At 44.4% G+C, this 21,018-nt stretch overlaps 1 protein-coding gene across 1 annotated transcript in view; it reads right to left on the bottom strand.

Moving 5' to 3' along the window:
* The window catches only part of RGS5 (regulator of G protein signaling 5), a 63,636-nt gene that overhangs the window by 32,278 nt on the left and 10,340 nt on the right, over window positions 1–21,018 (bottom strand). Inside the window, exon 2 of the mRNA XM_075002785.1 lies at window positions 15,266–15,367. Within this exon, the coding sequence (XP_074858886.1) occupies window positions 15,266–15,367 (102 nt within the window). The remainder of the gene's footprint in view (window positions 1–15,265; window positions 15,368–21,018) is intronic.

Below are 21,018 nucleotides of genomic sequence, written 5' to 3' on the forward strand. Positions count from 1 at the left end.
CTTGGATCTGTATGCTGTCTTTATACACCTGACCAAGGTGTTTGACACCATCAACAGAGAAGCCCTGTGGATTATCCTGTCAAGATTCAGCTGCCCGAGAAGATTCGGTAACCTCATATGCCTGTTCCACGATGACATGACTGGCTTTGTCCTTTCGAGTGGCGAGTCCTCAGCTCCATTTGAAATATCCAATGGTGTGAAGCAAGGGTGCCTACTGGTCCCAGCTTTATTCAACCTCTTTTTCCACGTGTCCTCAGCCATGCAGTTAGGGACCTGGGCCATGGAGTCTACACAAAGTACAGGCTTCATGGGTCACTTTTTGAACTTCATCGTTTGCATGCTAAAACCAAGATGCTTGAGAGGCTGATCCTTGAAGCCCTTTTTGCTGACGACTGCGCACTTGTACCACACAAAGAATCTGATCCCCAGCTTATCGTCAACAAGTCTGCTGAAGCCACTCACCTCTTTGGTTTGACCATCAGCCTAGGAAAGACCGAGGTGCTGTTTCAGCCTGCTCCAGGATCTGCTGCTCTCCCTGCTTCAATGTCTATTGAAGGAACAGAGTTAAAAACAGTGGACGAGTTCAAGTACCTTGGCAGCGTGATAGTCACTGATGGCTCCCTTGACAAGGAAGTCAATGCCAGGATCTGCCAGGCCAACCAGGCACTAAGACGTCTGAGAGCACAAATGTTGAATCAGCACAACATCTGACAGTCCCCTAAACTGAAAGTGGTATAAGGCTGTAGTCCTGACCAGTCTCCTTTATGAATGTGACACCTGGACCTTGTACAGAAAACATGTGAAACTGCTGGAGCACTTCCACACATGCAGCCTGAAGTCAATATTGCATATTTGATGGCAGGACAGAGTCACAAACCTGGAAGTCCTTGACAGAGCAGGAACCACAAGCATTGAAGCCATGATTCTGAAAGCCCAGCTTCGCTGGACAGGGCACGTCATATGAATGGAGGAGTCAAGAATCCCTAAGGAACTCCTCTATGGTGAACTCTCCGAAGGCAAAAGGAATCAAGTATACCTCGCAAGAGGTATTAAGACTTCATGAAGGCCAACACTGCTCATGCTGAATTAAAGCCAAAGCAGCTAGAGCACCATTCAGAAGATGGAACAGGCTGCTGTGCTCTTATATGATGTGTGTACGACAACTTCGAAGAGCAGCGACACATGCACCTGATTGATGCTCGTGAGAGGAGGAAAGCAACAGCAGCAGCACTGACAGAGCCAGGACCATTCTCTTGCCCCTACTGTGAACACCCATGCCCTTCAAGGCTTGGACTACTCAGCCACATGCGAGTCCACAACTGATGAGCCTGTGCAAGCTCAAGATGTCCTCATCAGACACAACAGACTATCAAGAAGACAAGCTAATGCCTTTGTATCCCTGCACTTATTGTGCTGGATTGCACAGCAGTGCCAAGCTGTGGCCCTTATGTGCCCTTGGAGTCAATGGCTGGGTTAAACAGCACTCTTAGCTGCCACCTTCATATGCCACCACAGTTCAGCCGCCCTCCACAATCCCCACTTTCACAGCACAATCATTTTACTAGTAACACAGAATCATAGGGCTGGAAGGGACCTCAGGAGGTCATCTAGTCCAGCCCCCTGCATCAAGCAGGATCAACCCCCACTAAGTCATCCCAGCCAGGACCTTGTCAAGCCAGGATTTAAAAACCTCAGGGGATGGAGAATCCACAACCTCTCTAGGCAGCGCATTCCAATGCTTTACCACCCTCCTGCTGAAGTAGTTTTTCCTGATATCTAACCTATACCTCTCCCTCTTTAACTTCAGACCATTACTCCTTGTTCTGTCATCTGACACCACTGAGAACAGTTTCTCACCCTCTTCTTTAGAGCTCCCCTTCAGGAAGATGAAGGCTGCTATTACATCACCCCTCACTCTTCTCTTCTGTAAACTCAACAAGCCCAAATCCCTCAGCCTGTCCTCATAGGTCTTGTGCTCTAGCCCCTTAATCATTTGTGTTTGTCCTCTGGTGAACCTGCTTCAGCAAATCCACATCCTTTTTATACGGGGGGGGCCCCCCCAAAACTGGACACACACTCAAGATGTGGCCTCACCAGTGGCGAATGGGGGGAATAACTACTTCTCTAGATCTGCTCGAAATGCTCCTCCTAATGCACCCTAGTATGCCATTAGCCTTCTTGGCTACAAGGGCACACTGTTTACTCCTATCCAGCTTTTCATCCACCATAACCCCTAGGTCCCTTTCCATCGTACTGCTGCTGAGCCAGTCGGTCCCCAGCCTATAACAGTGCTTGGGATTCTTCTGCCCCAGGTGCAGGACTCTACTCTTCTCCTTGTTGAAACGCATCAGATTTCTTTTGGCCCAGTCCTCCAATTTATCCAGGTCACTCTGGATTCTCTCTTTACCCCCCCAATGTAACTACCTCTCCTCCTAGTTTTGTGTCATCCGCAAACTTGCTGACAGTGCTATCCAGTCCCTCATCTAGGTCATTAATAAAGATGTTGAATAACATCAGCCCCAGAGCTGAGCCTTGGGGCACTCCACTTGAAACCTACCGCCATCCAGATATTGAGCCATTGACCACTACCTGTTGGGACTGACCATCAAGCCAGTTTTCTGTCCATCTTATCTTCCAAGGATCCAAACCATATTTCCTTAACTTATGGACAAGAATGTTGTGGGAGACCATGGGCAGGCACCACAGGGATCTTTTAGCTTGGGTACTAGGAGCGTTGTTGCAGAGCGAATGGGGAAGCCAAAACAACATCCCTGAGGAAGAGTGGGCCAGAAGGAAAGGAAAAGAGAGAAGCAACCAGTTTAACAATGGAAGTTATTTCTGGGTAGTGAATGTATAACAGTTACAATAGTTTGTGTGTGTGTGTGTGTGTGTGTGTGTGTGTATATATATATATATATATATATATATATATATATATATATATATATATATATATATATATATATAAGCCTTTAGGGCTAGCAAACCGTGTAACTAATTACATAAGACAAGGTTAGGCAGCTGTGCCAAGAGAGAGAGAGCTCACCACTCCATGGAGCTTGCACTGTTTGGGGTTCCCAGATGGTAGCTGGGCAGGGGAATGGGGAGCAGAGTGCAGGAGGCAAGCCGAGGCCCCAGCATGATCAGGCAGGAGATGATCAGGGCTCAATGGAACAGATGTAGAACTTACATCCAGGCATCAGAACAGTTTCTTGAGCAAGGGTGGGTGGTTTTTGTAGAGACAGGACAATAGTTCCAAGAACAGCACTGGATCTGATTATGAGTAAACTGAGGTGAGGCAATAGAGAGAGATCACGCCTGCTTATGGGCGATGTTCCTTGAGGGAGCTCACAAAGCAGCTAGGCAGTTTCATTGTTTTAATTATCATTAGGATCCATTACTAGAATTGGTCTAAATGACTGGGTGTGAGCAGGCCTGGGCTCATTAGCATCTTGAGCAGGGATTTCCCATCAGGCAGTGCTTCTTTGCTTTTGCTATTCCATACTTTGGTGCTGTTCCTGCTTTGGGAGAGCTGTTGTCCATCCATTATATTTATGGAGAGAACTTTCTGTTCTGAGGCTAGGGCTGTTTCCTTAATTCAATCGCTCTGGTTGGTGGGATTTTAGGTGTGTCCATCCTGCCAGTTTCAGTGCTTTGTCTTTGATTTAAGTAGAGGCCTGGGAGAAGTGGATTTGTTTTTCATGAGTATCACTCCCTGGTTTCCCAAGAGCACAGGGCTGACTGGCAGTCATGCTCTGGTTCCCCAAAAACACAGAGCGGGTAGGTAACAAGTCCCCCAGTTGATGGGATACTTGCGCTGAGAAAGTATCCCCATCACATGCTTAGTCCATGGTAGCAAGTCTAGTCTTCAGTCCATTGCAACTGTCACATCAGTCATTGAATCCAGAAAACTAGTCATATCAGACCAATTACTAGTATAATTTGGAAACAATGATCACCACAGTGGGGTGAAGCATAATCTTTAAAAGACCAGTTGCGCTGAGGCTCCACCCAAGCAAAGTCTCACACCAAGAATTCTGGCCTGTATTTTTAACTGTAACTGTAAACCCAGAGATCTGTACAGTCCATATAGCCCTGGTCAATGTATAGGTTACATTACAGAAAAAGTCATTAATATAAGATACTGTAGGTGCAATCCAATGTCCATTAACCAGTACAATATTACACCTTGTTCTTACACACACAAAGGCACAGTGAGACTTATTCCCAGCTTGTGGAAAGAAGCATTTGTTATTTTCTTCCAAGTTGCCCATAGAATTTAAACCAAATTGTTGGCATGAGTTTATCACAGCATGAGCCCTTTAATGGAACTACCCAGTCTGGGGAACCTTGCTGTATCAGGTTGTGCCCTACTACAGGCCAGTTCACAAGGGACCATGTGATATTCTTGCTGGTGGGTGTGATTAGAGACAGCTGCAGCTCTTTTCTGGGTAATGGAGGTGTCTGGGTGCCAGTGACAATGATGACATGCAAGAGCATAGTTGGTCCCCAAGCTGTCAGGACTATTCTGCACCTCTCACCATCTGGAAAACTGACATTACTGGCATTGGATGGTGGGCCACTAAGGTGTATCCTTACAACAGCTTACAGAAGAAGGGGATGGAGTCTGGTGTGGGCTTGGTTCCATGACAAAACTCGAATGACTCTCCAGGGGCAACATGTACAATTAGCCATAGTTTCCCAAGGGGCACCCTGAAGAGTTGCCAATAGCATGAAACTGATAGCGATGCTGCAGGGTTAGGAGTTGCTCCCACTTCTGTAGAATCCATGCATGTGGCTCAGTAATTTTACTTCCTGGGCCTCTCTGGGCAGGCATCTCCATTGGTTCAGGAGGATCGCAGGTCCAGCATAGAACTTGGTAGCATCAGACTCTAGATACTTAGGGCCAGCAGAGTGCTGGGGCAACAGGGGGAAGTTGTAGCTTGTGTTCAGGATCTGTAAAGAGGCAGGAAAGAGAACAAATTCCACACTCCCCTCGTATACAGTGAGAAAGTGTAGAATTAGTATTACAGAATGAGCATGAAAAGAGTATTAGGAAGCAGAAAGCAGTTATGCTGTTCCTTACAAGTCAGGTTGTTTATCCTTCCACTCTTTGATTTGTGAGGGATGAAACCATATTTTGCCCAGGTTTCCCATTTTTAAACCAAACTGCAAATCCCTTTTGTTTGGCACCTGCAAACCTCATGCCTCCCATGACTGGCCACTTAAGGTGTTTTACAAGGGGGAGGGGGCAGGTGTGTTCCAATCCTGTGATGAGCCCATACGAGACTGGTGAAACAGCTTGCTCCTTTTTAAACTCATCTCCTCTGTTTCCTTGGGTGAGGGTCCCATGAGTATTTGTAATGTCTTCCACTGCTACAGCTGGGTCCTTGTATTGCCTCTGGGGAGGAGGATCTCTTCCCTCAATTAAAACTTCAATATCTATTTTCCCACACTCTGCCTTATTTTTAGTTCATACACTGGGAAATTCTTGTTCCCATGAATCACTAAGGGAGGCTAGGGTGTTAGGTGCTTAGGGGTGTTTTTATAGCAGCACAGTGATGTATGGCTGAGATCTCTGCAGGCCCCTCTTCTAACCTCCATAATATACCATTAGCTAGATCCACAGTCAGCTGAAATGTTCAGAGGAATGGCACCCCTAAGGTCCCCTTCTCATTACGCTCATGAGCACAGTATTCTGTTTGCCCCATAGTCTGTCTACTTGCAAGCGAATGCTCTGCCAGACAGGAGCTGCCTGGGTTTCTCCTCTACACTCACTGAGCTGAACCTGTGTAGTGTTGTGGACTCAGGCCTCACTGGGGCAGTGGGGATGGGGTGGAGTTCCCTACATTAACTCAGTTCTCCGAATAACCTGAGACAAAGCATTTAGTTAGAATGCTGAGGGACTGGTGATCATATTTCTTCATACTTCCTCTAACTTTACCAGCTCCATCCATATCATATTTCTAAGGCTCTCCTTGAGTCTGAACTGCCCAGGGCTATGGGAGCCAGGGGAACATAATTGGGAGGGCGACTAGCAGAGTGGGAATCATTGTTTGTGAATGTAATGGCCTGTACTGGCTCTGGGATGGTCTTTTCCTATGATTCTATGAGCACTAAATTGGGCATGTAATTTACTAACCTCTGCCGCACACTTCTGATGGCTTGCTGCTGCCTTAGCTTCCTTATTTTCCTCTGCTAGGAAGTGAGTTGCTGCCCGTGCTTCCTCTAACAACCTTTTAGTGTGGGACAAGTCTTCTGTACTGTTCTGCATCCTTGTTGGCTTGATCCCTTTTCTCTTGCCTATTTCTAGGTAAAGTTGCCATTTTAAGTTATTCTGCTATAAATCCATACAATGCTGTTCTGTTTTTTCTCCAGGTCCAGTTCCTGCCTGCCCTTTACCATTTCAAGCATGTCCAGACATGCATAAAACAATGCCCATGCAGCCTCTGCATCTTTTGCATGACCTCGTGGTTTAGTGGTAGTGCAATATTGTTCAAAGCTCAAACTTGCTTCAAGCAGGGGCTCCTCACCTTTAAAGCTATCCCTGGCCCTTTTCCCAGGGGCATTCCCTTTCATTACCCATCTCTCTAGCCTGTTGGCTTTCTCCTGTCATAAGCCGTGTCTATACGTGCACGCTACTTCGAAGTAGCGGCGCTAACTTTGAAATAGCGCCCGTCACGGCTACACGTGTTGGGCGCTATTTCGATGTTAACATCGACGTTAGGCGGCAAGATGTCGAAGCCGCTAACCCCATGAGGGAATAGGAATAGCGCCCTACTTTGACGTTCAACGTCGAAGTAGGGACCGTGTAGACGATCCGCGTCCCGCAACATCGAAATAGTGGGGTCCGCCATGGTGGCTATCAGCTGAGGGGTTGAGAGACGCTCTTTCTCCAGCCCCTGCAGGGCTCTATGGTCACCGTGTGCAGCAGCCCTTAGCCCAGGGCTTCTGGCTGCTGCTGCTGCAGCTGGGGATCCATGCTGCATGCACAGGGTCTGCAACCAGCTGTCGGCTCTGTGGATCTTGTGTTGTTTAGTGCAACTGTGTCTGGGAGGGGCCCTTTAAGGGAGCAGCTTGCTGTTGAGTCCGCCCTGTGACCCTGTCTGCAGCTGTGCCTGGCACCCTTATTTTGATGTGTGCTACTTTGGCGTGTAGACATTCCCTCTCAGCGCCTATTTCGATGTGGTGCTGCGCAACATCGATGTTGAACGTCGACGTTGCCAGCCCTGGAGGACGTGTAGACGTTATTCGTCGAAATAGCCTATTTCGATGTCGCTACATCGAAATAAGCTACTTTGATGTAGGGTTCACGTGTAGACGTAGCTATAAGCAAGCAACCAAAGGTATTTTCTCAGACATCCCTAATCCACTTATTTCACTAGTGATCTTTGCCTGCACTAACAATACAGCTTGAAAATATTTACTTTCAAGGCACAATATTTACCTTCCTATTGCACAGTCCTACAATTATTCAAAGCACAATTACTAACTTTTACAACATTAATTCCTAGTTTCACAGGTCAACAATAATTCCCAGCACAGTTCAGAACTTTACCAAATATTCTATGGGAACAATAAAAGGAGCTCACTAAAGGGCTAAAAAAATTTAAAAAAAAAAAACAACTTCCTGAGGTTTGTGCATCAGTTTCCCCATTCTGCAGCAACTACTCAACAAGTACTATGAGTCAACAGTGTGATGCTGTTGCAAAAAAAAAAAAAAAAAAAAAAAAAAAAAAAGTAAACATGATTCTGGGGTGCATTAACAGGTGTGTTATGAACAAGACACGAGTCATTCTGCTCTACTCTGTGCTGGTTAGGCCTCAGTTGGAGTATTGTGTCCAGTTCTGGGTGCCACATTTCAAGAAAGATGTGGAGAAATTGGAGAGGGTCCAGAAAAGAGCAACAAGAATGATCAAAAGTCTAGAGAACATGACCTATAAAGAAAGGCTGAAAGAACTGGGCTTGTTTGGTTTGGGGAAAAACGAGGATTGGGGGGTGGAGACATGATAGTGGTTTTCAGGTATCTAAAAGGCTATCGTAAGGCAGAGAGAGACTTGTTCTCCTTGACCTCTGAGGATAGAAAAAGAAGCAATGGGCTTAAACTGCAGCAAGGAAGGTTTAGGTTGGACATTAGCAAAAAGTTCTTAACTGTCAGGGTGGTCAAACACTGGAATAAATTGCCTAGGGAGGTTGTGGAATCTCCATCTCTGGAGATACTTAAGAACAGGTTAGATAAACGTCTATCAGGGATGGTCTAGACAGTATTTGGTCCTGCCATGAGGTTATGGGGCTGGACTCGATGACCTCTCAAGGTCCCTTCCAGTCCTAGTATTCTATGATACCATGTGACCAGGGTACAGGATCAGGGTGCAACCCAGCCACGGAATCCAAAGGCACATAAGGGCCTCAGTTTGGCAGTGCTGTGCAACCAGCCCACTGAGTACAGGGATATATAAGATGTCAGCTTGTAGGTGGTGATTAACTGGTCCTCTCAGACAAACTCTGGCTGTGTGTGTGTGTGTGTGGTGCACGCTCACCTGAGTCTAGGGTGGAAGGAACTTAATCCTGTGGACCCAGAATCAGGAAAAATAGCTCTGTTGGGAGGGAATTAGCAGAGGGGAGAAGTAAATCTCGTTAGGAACACTAGTATCACAAGCAGCACAGGAATAGAATTAGTCACTTCTCCCCCTGCCCCCTTCGTAAGTCTAAGTAAATGAGCACACCCTCAGAGTAACAGGCAAATCTGGTAACAGAATGCCTCCTCTCCCATAGACCAATGAAAGCTTCCTTTGTTACTTCAGGTGCGGTGAATGCAATGGGCAAGGAGGGTGGGTGTCTTGGGACATTTGGCTCTCCTTTTTATAGTTTCAGACCCCTTTTTTGAAAAACATTTAGGAGACAGTGCCTTTCTAGAAGGGTGTTCCCTGCTTGCTTTTTCTTGCCTGCCAGAGCTTTCTCTGGTTCCCTTCCTGCTTGATAATTTGCATTTAAGCAATAAACAGTTAAGCAAAGCACATGTTGCTTTGTTTAGGACAGACCCATTTACCAATCTCAGTTTGGGCAGGGCTGTATGGATTGGAACATATTAACCATACAATACAGGGAAATCTTAGACTTTAATGGTAGTGTTGGCACACATTTTTCAGGACAATATGGACCAGCAAATTATGGGTTTTCAGATGTTGCCTGAAAAGACATGGCTTGTACAAAATGATAGTGTGTGTCATGTGAATGCAGTGGTATATCCAGTCACAATGTAGCACTGTGGAACTGCAGCTGGAGGACTGTTGGCATAAGTAATGTAATTGCTACACTTAATGCTGCATCAATCTAAGTACTTCGGCTGTGGCTCTTTGGTGACTTTTAGGCTCGGAAGGTGGTCCTAACATCGGTTTAATAGGGCAGTTATGGTGGTAGCATGTGCACACCCCCCCACTATGCTGATGTAAGCAGCCTTGCCAAGCGTCCAACCTAACTTTGTAGCATAGACCAAGCTTCCATAATCTTTGCCCCGTGGAGGCCAAGCAACATAAAATATGATGATTTTTTTTTTTTTTTTTTTCTGGAGAAGGCTTTTTATTCCTTTTCCTCTTCTGGTTTGAGTTGCAAGTTGAGCTGTTAGGAACAATTCAGTTGTATGCCTCTTTTCCATGGGGCAATGTTGGAGAGCAATCAACAGTCTTTTGAAATCTGATGCTCCACAATGCTTCATCTGGTGTTAGTGGCCCTTCTTTTGTTGGGTAAAAGATGCCATCTCCTTTGTCAAAGTAGTGTTTCACATTTGTTAACTCCTCACTCATGTCTAATTTATGCTTAATATCAGCAAATATTACCTTATGGGATGTAATACAGATGTTATGAGTGAAATTAATGCATACAGTATCTACAAGCATTCTGTACAATCTAAACACTAAGCATATTTTTACAACACTACTACCTAGTTCAACAATGCTCAAACACAGATGAGCCAGACTGGTTCCAGCTATGTGTTCGTTAGTGTTCAGTTGTGATTTAGGGGCACCTGATCTGTCAGTGTCAAAATCATGTCCATTCCAATGCACATACCTGGCAATACAATGTAATTATCTCCCAGTTACAATCTGGTCAGACCCCAAGGTCTCTCACAACAGTGTAAGGGGCACTTTCACTATCATGAGGTCAAGCCCCATATAACAGTAAATATTACCCCAGTAGCAGGCAGGAGTAAATGCTGAGGTGGAAAATGAAACAATTATCTCCATGCACAGAACAGGGACTCCAGATAGGTCTGTCAAGCACAGAACCATTTTTGTGGCTATCCTGTCTTTTTCTCTTTATCCTCATGTGACAATGCCTAAGTATGGATGCTGATATTAAAAACCCCAGGCACTCCAGAACCACAGTGCCCAATATATTCCTAACAGCCTGTTAAAATGAGGCTAATAGTCAATAACCACAGAACATCATGACCCAGATTAAATCTGGGAAGGCACATCTGCAGAGTCTGCCAGGTTTTAAATTAATTGGATTGATTCAGCCAAGAGGGATTCATCTGCCCCTGAAGGAGGCCATTGGTTTTCCTAAGAGAATCAGATACTAATGGGTTTGTTGTGTTCCAGTTACTGAAGCTGATGTGCCTCTGGTATAGATGTCAGTCTGTGTTCTTCAGAGATAAGGGAGGTGTTGATTCATATCGTTGATCTGCAGGCACTGGCATCTACCAGAGCTCACACCAGGAACAAAGGTAATAAAGTCTTTTAGACAAAGAATTAATGGGCACAAAACAGACATAAAAACACTCCTGATCTGGTCAGCTAGCATTTGAATGGAGTGGGCCATTCTGTTAATGACCTGAAGGTTTGTGCCTTGCTGAAGAGGAATTTTCACAACAGATTGGAAAGAGAGGCTGCTGAACTCTATTTTATATTCAAGTTTGACACATTAACACATGGTTTGAACTGGGATGGGAATTTTTTAGGTAATTATAGGGGCTCTTGTGCATACTTGGCTTAATCTAATTCTTGACTCCACCTCTACCTTCTGCCCCTCTGCTATCTGATTTGCTCACCTTGATAATATTTTTGGTTCTCTGTGCCTTTAAATATTGAGTCTGTTCTGGTATGGCTATGATCTGAAGAAGTGGGTCTGTCCCACAAAAGCTAATCACCTAATAAGTTATTTTGTTAGTCTTTAAAGTGCTACTGGACTGCTTTTTTGTTTTTAAAGGTAAATGAAAGACAAAATGATGTATTAATAGTTACCTGTTTTTCTGGTTTCCCATCTAGTCCTTTGTGGGTCCCATAGGGTTTATCTTTTTGCTTTTATTCCTGCACAACAACAAATCTGTTACCTTGGATCTGCTGTCACCACAAACCTATCCATGGACAAAGAACCAAACATGCAAACTGGGAAGGCAGCTACAATTTTTGGCAGACTTGTGAAATGAGCATGGAACAATCCTAAACTGATAGTGACAACAAAGATACTAATTTACCAGACGTGTATTGAGCATCCTGCTATAGGGATCTGAGACATAGACCACCTACTCGAACCAGGAGAAAAAATTGAACAGATTATATCTTCACGGCCTCCACAGTATTATGACTATCAACTTGCACGATAAAGTTTCAAATGCAGATGTCCTGTCAAAATCTGGCATATCCAGCCTTATAGCAGTCCTCAACAGCAGAAGACTACAATGGCTTGGTCATATGAGGAGAATGGCTGACAAATGTCTTCCCAAAGAAATCTGCTTTGGTGAACTGTCATGTTAGTCAAGAACAAGAGGAGGACCAAAGCTAAGATTTAAGGATATATGCAAAAATGCCATTAAGAAATTCAACACCAATCCAAACTTTTGGGAATCTACATCATCATCTCGAAATACCTGGTGACAATTGCCATAACAGGCACATCGTCCTTCAATAGTGTATGTGCAAGTAACACAAAATAACTTCATCTTAGAAGGAAAAACTCTGACTGACTCAAGAATTTGGAAATAGACAAGCTGACGTGGTTATTGCAATCAACCTTGCAAATCCAACATTGGATGCATAAACCATGAGAGAAGCTGCAGACTCAGATGCTGCCCATAGATCCTCACTGCCACTGCTAACCACCCTCTCTCAAGATGAAAAGGGGCCATATCCATATCTATTCCTACACACCCCGCTCCTAGCTATACACCTTTATTAATGTTGTTGATGAACTCTTGTGCTTCATGATCACCTCGAGACCCATTCTAGTTCATCTACCACTCCTCAGCATAAAAGTATTCTTGCCCAAGCTCCCCATGGTCTGAATTCAGGAACAGCTAGTGGTTTGAGGAGGTATCAATTACGTTCAAGATGAATACTGATTATATCTTAGATTTTTGAGGATATAAAAGTCAAATTGAAAGTGCCTTGGCCTGGAGACAGTGAGTAAGGCAGTGTAAGACAATAGCTTGAATCCTTTTACTTGCTTTCTCTGAAACTACTGGTTGAACTTCTCTCATCGGGCACCCTCAGGACCTGGCCAGTGCTGAACAAGAAAATTTGCTGGACCACAGGAGGCCAATATTGTCTAGCACATTACCAACACTTCCACTTTTTACTGGGCTCTTAGACTTTTAGGGATAAATTACAGCTAAATAACAGCACATAACACTGAGAGCCAGGCCTGGTGGCTGGAAACAACTTTATGGGACTGCCAGACACCACCACACCCATGATAAGTGGTCGTCCACCTAACTAAAATCCTGCTGGACTACAGCTGTTGCTGGACGAGAGAGTTCCGGATTAAAGAGGTTCAACCTATATTATGAATAGGTATTAACAATGCATAACAATAACAATGAATTACAATTACATCATGCGCGCGCACACAAAGGGTCCCAGAAGACTTTGCAGACCATTTTTAAAGCAGTACTGCAGGGACAGCCATGGTGAAGGAGCCCTGAGTGTTTCTACTTTAAGCTTCTGTTTTTAGTCATTGATATTTTATCTTAAATATTAATATTTTGGGCTAAAAATTTTAAGTTCTTGTACAAAATTAGGAAAGTGCTAGGGAAAATCCCTATTATTTTTTTAAAAAAAACACAGCCTTGATTTTTTGTAAATACCATGTGTTCTGGAGTTTGTCAGAATATGAAATTTGGCAATATTAGAATACTGAAGGAGTAGATTGTCTTTCAACGTCTGGGAGAAAATCTGTTTGCCTTGACTGTACTATAGGCCTTTGAACATGCTCCATCATTCCCTGCTAGAATGGTATTTATCAAGTTAGCATCTCTTAATCTTCTCTTCGCTAAGGTAGTTCAGCCTTTCGCAGAGAGGCAGGTTTTCAAGACCTCAACTTGTTCTTGTAGTTCTTTCCAGTTTTCCACATTTGTTTTAAATGTGGGCACCTGAACTGGATATGATATTCAGTAATGGTCTTGCCAATACTATACCCAGAAGTAATACTACCTCCTTGCTTTTACTCAGTAGACCGTTTTTCATACATCCGAAAATCAGTTTGATTTTTCTTGAGCCACAATGTTCCATTAGGCACTCACTTGGTTTCCATTGTGAAGTCCTGTGGCCTTTTCACAGTCACTGCTTTCGGAGGCTTGTAAATGCCTGCAAAATCAATCGTAAGGGGCTGCCGACAAAGGGGGTTTTCGCCAGCGGAACCAAGTCTATGTAGCTTGTTTTCTGCCAGCAGCAGCCTCCACCGGCAGAGTGATCCCATGCAACTATGCAAATTAGCTACATTAGTATGCCAATGAGCCCCCATTTGCATTTCAAGACCACTCGTTTGCATCATGCTGCTGGCAGCACAGTTCTGTGTAGATGCAGCCATGATGTTCCAATGACCCGCACCTTTTCAAGAGATCCAGGTTTGTCTGTAGAACTCACCTGTTCCCATCATTACTTATCACTCCACCAATTTTTTTTGTGTCCTCTGAAAATTTGAACAGCGAAGATCTCACCTTTTCATCCAGATCATTGCTAAAATATTGGTTCATGTTGGCTTGAGAACAGATTCCTACAGGACCTTTAGAGAAATACTCACTTTGTCTGATTCATTACTTTACAGTCACTTTTTGAGTTCTGTCAGCAAGTTTTTAAACTAGTTAATATCTGCTACATTGATTCTTTTAGTGCTGCTATTTTTACCTGGTATGTTGTTTAATTGGACAACAAATTACTTTTCAACTTTTTCAACATACTTACCTGTATCAATCAAATTTGAAATCCTCTTTTAAAATAAAATAAAATCATGTTTTTTTTGTAAAAACCTAATTGATCGGCATTAGTTATGCTGCCAACCATTACTTCTTTCTACTGTGTCCCACATCAGTTGCCATATTTTTCCTGTTGACGTCCAGCTGATGGGCCTCTAGTTAATCACTTAGCCTTTTTAAATATCAACACAACAATAACTTTTTTCCTGTGCCTCATGACTTTCCCATGGAACTGCAACCTTTTTTTAGAGCTTTTGAGGCAGCAGCCCAAAGTTCTCTTCCCCAGACTGGGGCTTTTGAGGGCTACCCTAGTCTAAAAATCAAATATTTTGATAAAGTTTTGTCCAAATCCAAAAGTATTGCAGAAATCTTGAGCGACAAAGAAGGGGAAAAGAGAATGGAAAAATTCATCCCTAACAGTAGCTTTCTCCAGATGTCTTTTTTGTGCATTATTTATTAGCTGTGACAGACAATTACAACCGCGACCCCTTTGATTTTACAAGCAGCACAGCCCTTTGCCCAGTGTGAACAACAGCTAGACTGAGGCTAGAGCTATTTGCTGAAACCCAGTTGCTGTTTAAGAAAGGAAGTTGAGGAGAACACCACATCCAGCTGGAACTGCAGTAGACATGGTGAGGAACATGAAATTACCCCTCAGGGAACTGGCCAGGACATTGTGCTTAGATTAGACAACTGATTTGAAAAATTAAGAGAAAAGTATCAAGCGAGAAGTTTGCCTCCCTCCAACCCTCTGTCCCAAAAAAATGCTAAATGCTTCTTGAGTCAATCAAGATGATGGGTTGTTCCACTCAGTTCTAATGACTAGTGCTCCTTGTAGTGCTCTTGTGAGAGTACTCAGGAGAGGTTCCAGTGATGTCCAGCTGGTTAGCAGTGTCCACAGCTAGGTTTTTCCCCCTTCCTCCCCAGTTTTACTGGTGGTGCAGATTTGCACGTGCCTCAGTCCACACAAAAATTATTACACACATGGATGGAAAAGATTTGAGGGAACATGGTTAATGACTCATATCGCCAGTATCTGACACAACTAACAATGATAAATGGTGAAATACTCACTTTTGGCCCTTGGCTGGCTTCTCCAGGTAGGGGATGATCAGGTCAATAGTGGAGTCAGGCTTCTGAAGGAGTGTACCCAATTTGGTTTTGATCTCCTTTGCTCTGCAGAGGGACAGAAAGGAAGTGTGAAGAGAAAGTGGCAAGAGAATCTTCAGAGTACATGCAAGTGTCCTTTGGCAATGATTACTGTGATTGTGTAGTCCTGGCTTGAAATAGGTAATTTGCCTCATTTTATAGTGGGAATAACAGGGAATGTGAATGAAAGGTTAAGTTGTAAATAGAAGCTTGACAAACAGTATCCTGGAGTCAGGATCTCTGTACTAGTTAAGATAAACAGCACATCTTTAGGCTAAGAACTCTGGATAAGAGAAACCTGGATTGTAAAGGTCAGATTGCACACAAACAGTGCATGCTGTACGGGGGGTTGTTTCTTGCTCAGTATCCAAGCCAAGCCAAAAATATGTAATGAATGTGTAGCAAGTGCAATGTAAAGGGTAAGTTGTCTGTAAAGGAGAAGTTATCTGTGCAATTTTGGATGTGTGGTATGTGTGCTCTATACGCACACCCTGAGCTTGTATCTGATCAACTCAGTGTAGCTTTCCTGTATCCCAAATAAAGAACCATAAGTCATGAAATCTAGAATTGAACTGAGTGTTTTGGATGTCAGAACTGGATGAAACAGGACATGATGTTCTGCATAAGCTGAATGGAAAAGGTCTCTAAGGGACTCCCGATATCATGTTTCTACTGAGTGTATTTGCCTGGGAAGAAGGTATGATCAGTGCAATGAGAGAGAGTCATTTATATGGGGGCTGTATAGTATTTACAATAAACTCTTTCTAGCTGATATTCTATCATCCAGAGCTCTCATAAACTGCATTTTAACTGTAAGTAAATTTTTAATTACACTTTCATAGAATTCTAGGGCTGGAAGACACCTCGGGGGTCATCTGGTCGAGGCCCCTGCCTAAAGCAGGATCAACCTTAATTAAATCATCCCAGCCATGAATATGTCAAGCTGGGACTTAAAAACCTCTAGGAATGGAGATTCCACCACCTCTTTCGGGAATGCATTCTAGTGCTTCACCACCCTCCTGGTGAAATAGTTTTTCCTAATATCTAACCTACACCTCTCCCTCTGTAATGTCAGACCGTTGATCCTTGTTCTGCCATCTGTCACCACTGAAAACTGTCTCTCCCCATCCTCTTTAGAGTCCCCTTTCAGGAAGCTGAAGGCTGCTATCAAGTTGCACTGCCATGGCCCTACCTCCCGGCCCTCCCTGCCACATCCCAGCACCGCCGGGGACCCAAACCTGGGGTGGGAGGGGATCCCATGGCCAAAGGCACTCAAGGCCTTCCACCCCTGCCTTACAGTAAACCCCCCTCCCCCAGTTGAGATGCTGCCATGTGCCCTGCCCCGCTTTAAATAGTTTGCCCCCCTTCTGCACTGTGTATAGTTCTATTCCCAGTTGTTTATATTTATACATGGTTATTAAGACAAAATTATGTTGTCAAACAACAATGTGCCATGTGCTCAGGAGGTGATAGGGAGGGGGCGTGTGCAGGAGTAGTGACAGGGAGGGGACAGTATGGGGGGGGGCCTGCTGGAGGTACCCCCTTTTGTTTATATACTGGCTTCTGCTGTGTTCCGGGGCATGGATTGAAATATGGGTCCCAACCAGTCTGGGAACCCAAGTGCTGTAAAGCTGCCAATGGCCGCATCCAGGTCTCCCAGACAGATGACCCTCTGTTAGATTATGGTGTTGATGGCCTGAACCATCTACAGGGTATGGAAGGTGTGTGCATTCATGAGGGTTTTCCCCATCTTTACCCCAAGAAGTTGATCATTAACTAATACTCTTACTGGGAAAATCCAGTCATGTGGTAGCTGCTACTGAAATATACCACCAGTATTCACAAATGGCTATTTAGATGGTAATCAGGTTTTGAAAAATAGCAATTCTGTGGATTTTTTTCTCTTTCCTGTTCTGTGTGTGAGTGTGGGATGCTTGCCAGGATTGTCTGGGTCTATCTCACATCATCATTTCCCTTTGATTGTAGTGTTCTCAGGCACTGGGGCACTTTGACCCATTCTAGTCTCTGCCTATGATACCTAATAGTCTAGAATCTGGTTTTACTTGAGTTATTGAGTTTCATGTGCAGGTATGGGGGTTGCAGTTGCTCTGTCAGGTACAGCTGGTCAGTCTAGATGATTTGGTTGTCTTTTCTGTTCTTGAACTCTGACTGCATCTGGTGGTGTACGCCAGTGACCCAATTTCAAGAATCTTGGCCTGTCTGAAGCTGCATGGAGCAACAGTGGGTGTAAGGATGCTTGTGTGTGTGCCTGAAAGAGGCTGTAGACTTCACTTTTGTCCAGCCATTAACACTTGCTTGGCGTAGACCTAAAATGTAGGTCAGTCCTAGTGGTGGCATCTCAAGAGGTAGATTTCTACAGCAGTAGGAAAGCACTTCCATTCTTCTTGTAAGATCTACACTCTAGCACTACCAGGTGGCCAGATATCCTAATTTTACTGGGACCATCTCAGCTATTAAGGGCTTTGTTTTACCTAGGATCCTATTACCATGCACACTGCATTACTCTCCCCACTCCCAAGAATGATTTTTTTTCTCACTTGCTCTCTGGTCACTGATTTTTCATACTTGCTGTCTGGCTGCAGTGCCATAAATCAGGGGTTAACAAACTTTTTACATTCAGCCCCACTTTTCATCCCTGCATTTAGCAGGGGCCCCCCAACCTGTCTAATGTAATCCAAACTGATGGAAATGTCAGTTATGTTCATATGAAAAAAACGCTTTTGGCACATGTAAGAAACTAAGTATGTAAAATCTTTATCAATCAGTATTTGAGTATGAATACACACACATACAAATAGTAGTGTTTTTCAACATTTTCAATGGGATGGATGAGCATGACACCCAACTGCCAATTGTGCTGCACCCCCTTAAAAAATTTCATACCCTCCTCAAGGGGGCCCGCCCCCTACTTTGCACACCCCTCCCATAGCTGAAGTGACAGTAGTAGAGACAAGCCAACAGGGAGATTTGGCTGTGCCAGATGCCCTGTTCCTGAGGCCAGGTCTCCATTACCTGGAAGATTGATCTGCTCCCTGGTAGGAATGCACAAAATTGACCTATCGGGGTTGGCAGTCGACCCCCAGTACTCCTCACTATCGCGATGAGTAAGGGAGGTCAGTGGGAGACACTCTCCCATTAACCTTCCTCAGTGAGGACCCAATCGCAGACCAGGTATTGAGGGGAAAAGTACATTTTTACACTGCACGTGCACCATTATAGGAGAAGAGCTAAAGTGTTTCCGTTTCCACTATTTTATATGCTTTAAAGATCAACTCTTGTAAGTGCTTTAAAATCTGAATGGGTAGCAATGGGCACATTGCTTTGAAATTTGGCATGTTTTATTAGGGCACTAGAATTCCAAAATTGAGGCAATTTGAGTAATAGACTCCTGAGTTACAGGCTCCCCCATGGCTTCCTTCTGTTGCTTTGAACTGTTAATCTGAGAGTAACATGACCAGACATGCCAATATAAGGAGTTTTGTCTTTATATATACACACACACACACTCTTATACCCACCCCCCAAAAAAATCAAGGGTCCCAAATTTTCATACTTGCTATCTGGTCATTCTAACTGAGAAGTATTAATGATTAGACTGGAGCGGGGGTCCAACCCATGGCCTGCAGGCCAGAATCCAACCCAGAGAGCATTTTTATCCAGCCCACACTGCTGGCAGCACTCCCCTTTTTAAAAGGCAGCTGGGTGGCTCCGAGCCACATGTGGCTTTTTAAAAAGCCGTTTGTGGCTCACACTGCTGCCACCTGCCTCTCTTTGCCTGCCTGGCTGAAACAATAGGACCTAATTTAATTGGTTTAATGGCATTTTATTGCTCAGAGTCGCATGGCAGGGACAGATCTCAGTTCCTTGCTGTGCTGAAACCATAGCAGTTAATTTAATTGGTTTAACAGTCATTAAAGTGATTATTTCTTTTTATTCTGCATTGATGAAGCCACATCTGGAGCATTGTATCCTCTGTTGGGTCTCCCACTACAGAAAGAATGTGGACAAATTGAGAAGGGTCCAGTGGGGTGCAATGAAAATGATTAGGGGGCTGGACCATATGACACTATGAGGAGAAGCTTAGGGAACTGGGCTTATTTAGTCTGCAGAAGAGACAAGTAAGGAAAGTTTTGAAAGCAGCCTTCGTCTACCTGAAGGGAGCTTTCAAAGAGAAGGGAGCCAGGCTGTTCAGTGGTGGCAGATGACAGAACTAGAAGTGGTGGTCTCCCAAGTTGCATTAGGGAGACCTATGTTAAAAATCTCAGTGAGAAGCTATTTCACTGAGATGGTGGAAGCACTGGAATGAGTTACCTCGGGAGGTGGTAGAATCTCCACCCTCAGAAGTTTTTAAGGCTGGGCTTGACAAAACCCTGGCTGGGATGATAAATTGGCATTGTTCCTTGTTTGGGAAGGGGTTAGACTAGATGACCTCCTGAGGTCTCCTCCAAACCTGATCATCTCTAAGACAAAGATCAATTTCTTTTAAAGAAAGGAGGTCAAACCGTCCTTCTGTCCATCTGGTAAGCAAAGAAAGGCAGGCCTTGGATGAAGGCAAGTAGTAAGGCCTAAACAGCTTCAAAGTGTGTGTGTGTGTTTGTTTTTTGTTTTTTTCAGCACATTAGCTGAAGAGAATAGAGCCAGGATTGTGAATGTTCTTTATTAGACACAGTCAGTCAGGCTGGGGCAAATGAAGATGGCTCTGTGGATAGGGGAAAATCAATGGATGTGATTTATCTGGACTTTAGCAAAGCTTTTGATATGGTCTCCCACAATATTCTTGTCGGCAAGTTACAGGAATGTGGATTGGATAAATGGATGTTAAGATGAACTGAAAGCTGGCTAGAAGGTCAGGCCCAGAGGGTAGTGATCAACGGCTCGATGTCGGGATGGCTGTCTGTTTCTAGTGAAGTGCCCCAAGGTTTGGTTCTGGGTCCTGTTCTGCTCAACATATTTATCAATGACGTGCTGAGGGTGCAATCCAACCTCTCACCCAAGTTTGCAGATGACACTAAGCTAGGGGGAGAGGTAGATACTCTGGAGGGTAGGGACAGGGTCCAGACTGCCTTAGGCAAATTGGAAGACTGGGCTGCAAGAAATCGGATGAGGTTCAATAAGGGCAAGTGCAGAGTCCTGCAGTTGGGCCGGAAGAATCCCAAGCATTGTTACAGACTGGAGTCTGACTGGCTCGGTAGTAGTTTTGCAGAAAAGGATCTGAGCGGTGTAGTGGACGAGAAGCTGGACATAAGTCAACAGTGTGCCATTGTAGCCAAGAAAGCTAATGGCATATTAGGCTGCATCAAGAGGAGCGTTGCCAGTAGATCCAGAGAAGTGATTATTCCTCTTTATACAGCTTTGGTGAGGCCGCATCTGGAGTACTGGGTCCAGTTCTGGGCCCCCATTTATAGGAAGGATGTGGGTACACTGGAGAGGGTCCAGCCGAGGGTGACCAAAATAATTAGGGGGCTGGAGCATATGACTTATGAAGAAAGGTTGAGGGAATTGGGACTGTTTGGTCTGCAGAAGAGAAGACTGAGGGGGGGCTTGACAACAGCCTTCAACTTACTGAAGGGAGGCTGCAAAGAGGCTGGAGAGAGGCTGTTTACAGTGGTCGTGGATGGCAGAACACGGAACAATGGTCTCAAGTTTCGGTTGGAAAG

This window comes from Carettochelys insculpta, chromosome 9, assembly GCF_033958435.1.
Source record: "Carettochelys insculpta isolate YL-2023 chromosome 9, ASM3395843v1, whole genome shotgun sequence".
NCBI lineage: Eukaryota > Metazoa > Chordata > Testudines > Carettochelyidae > Carettochelys > Carettochelys insculpta.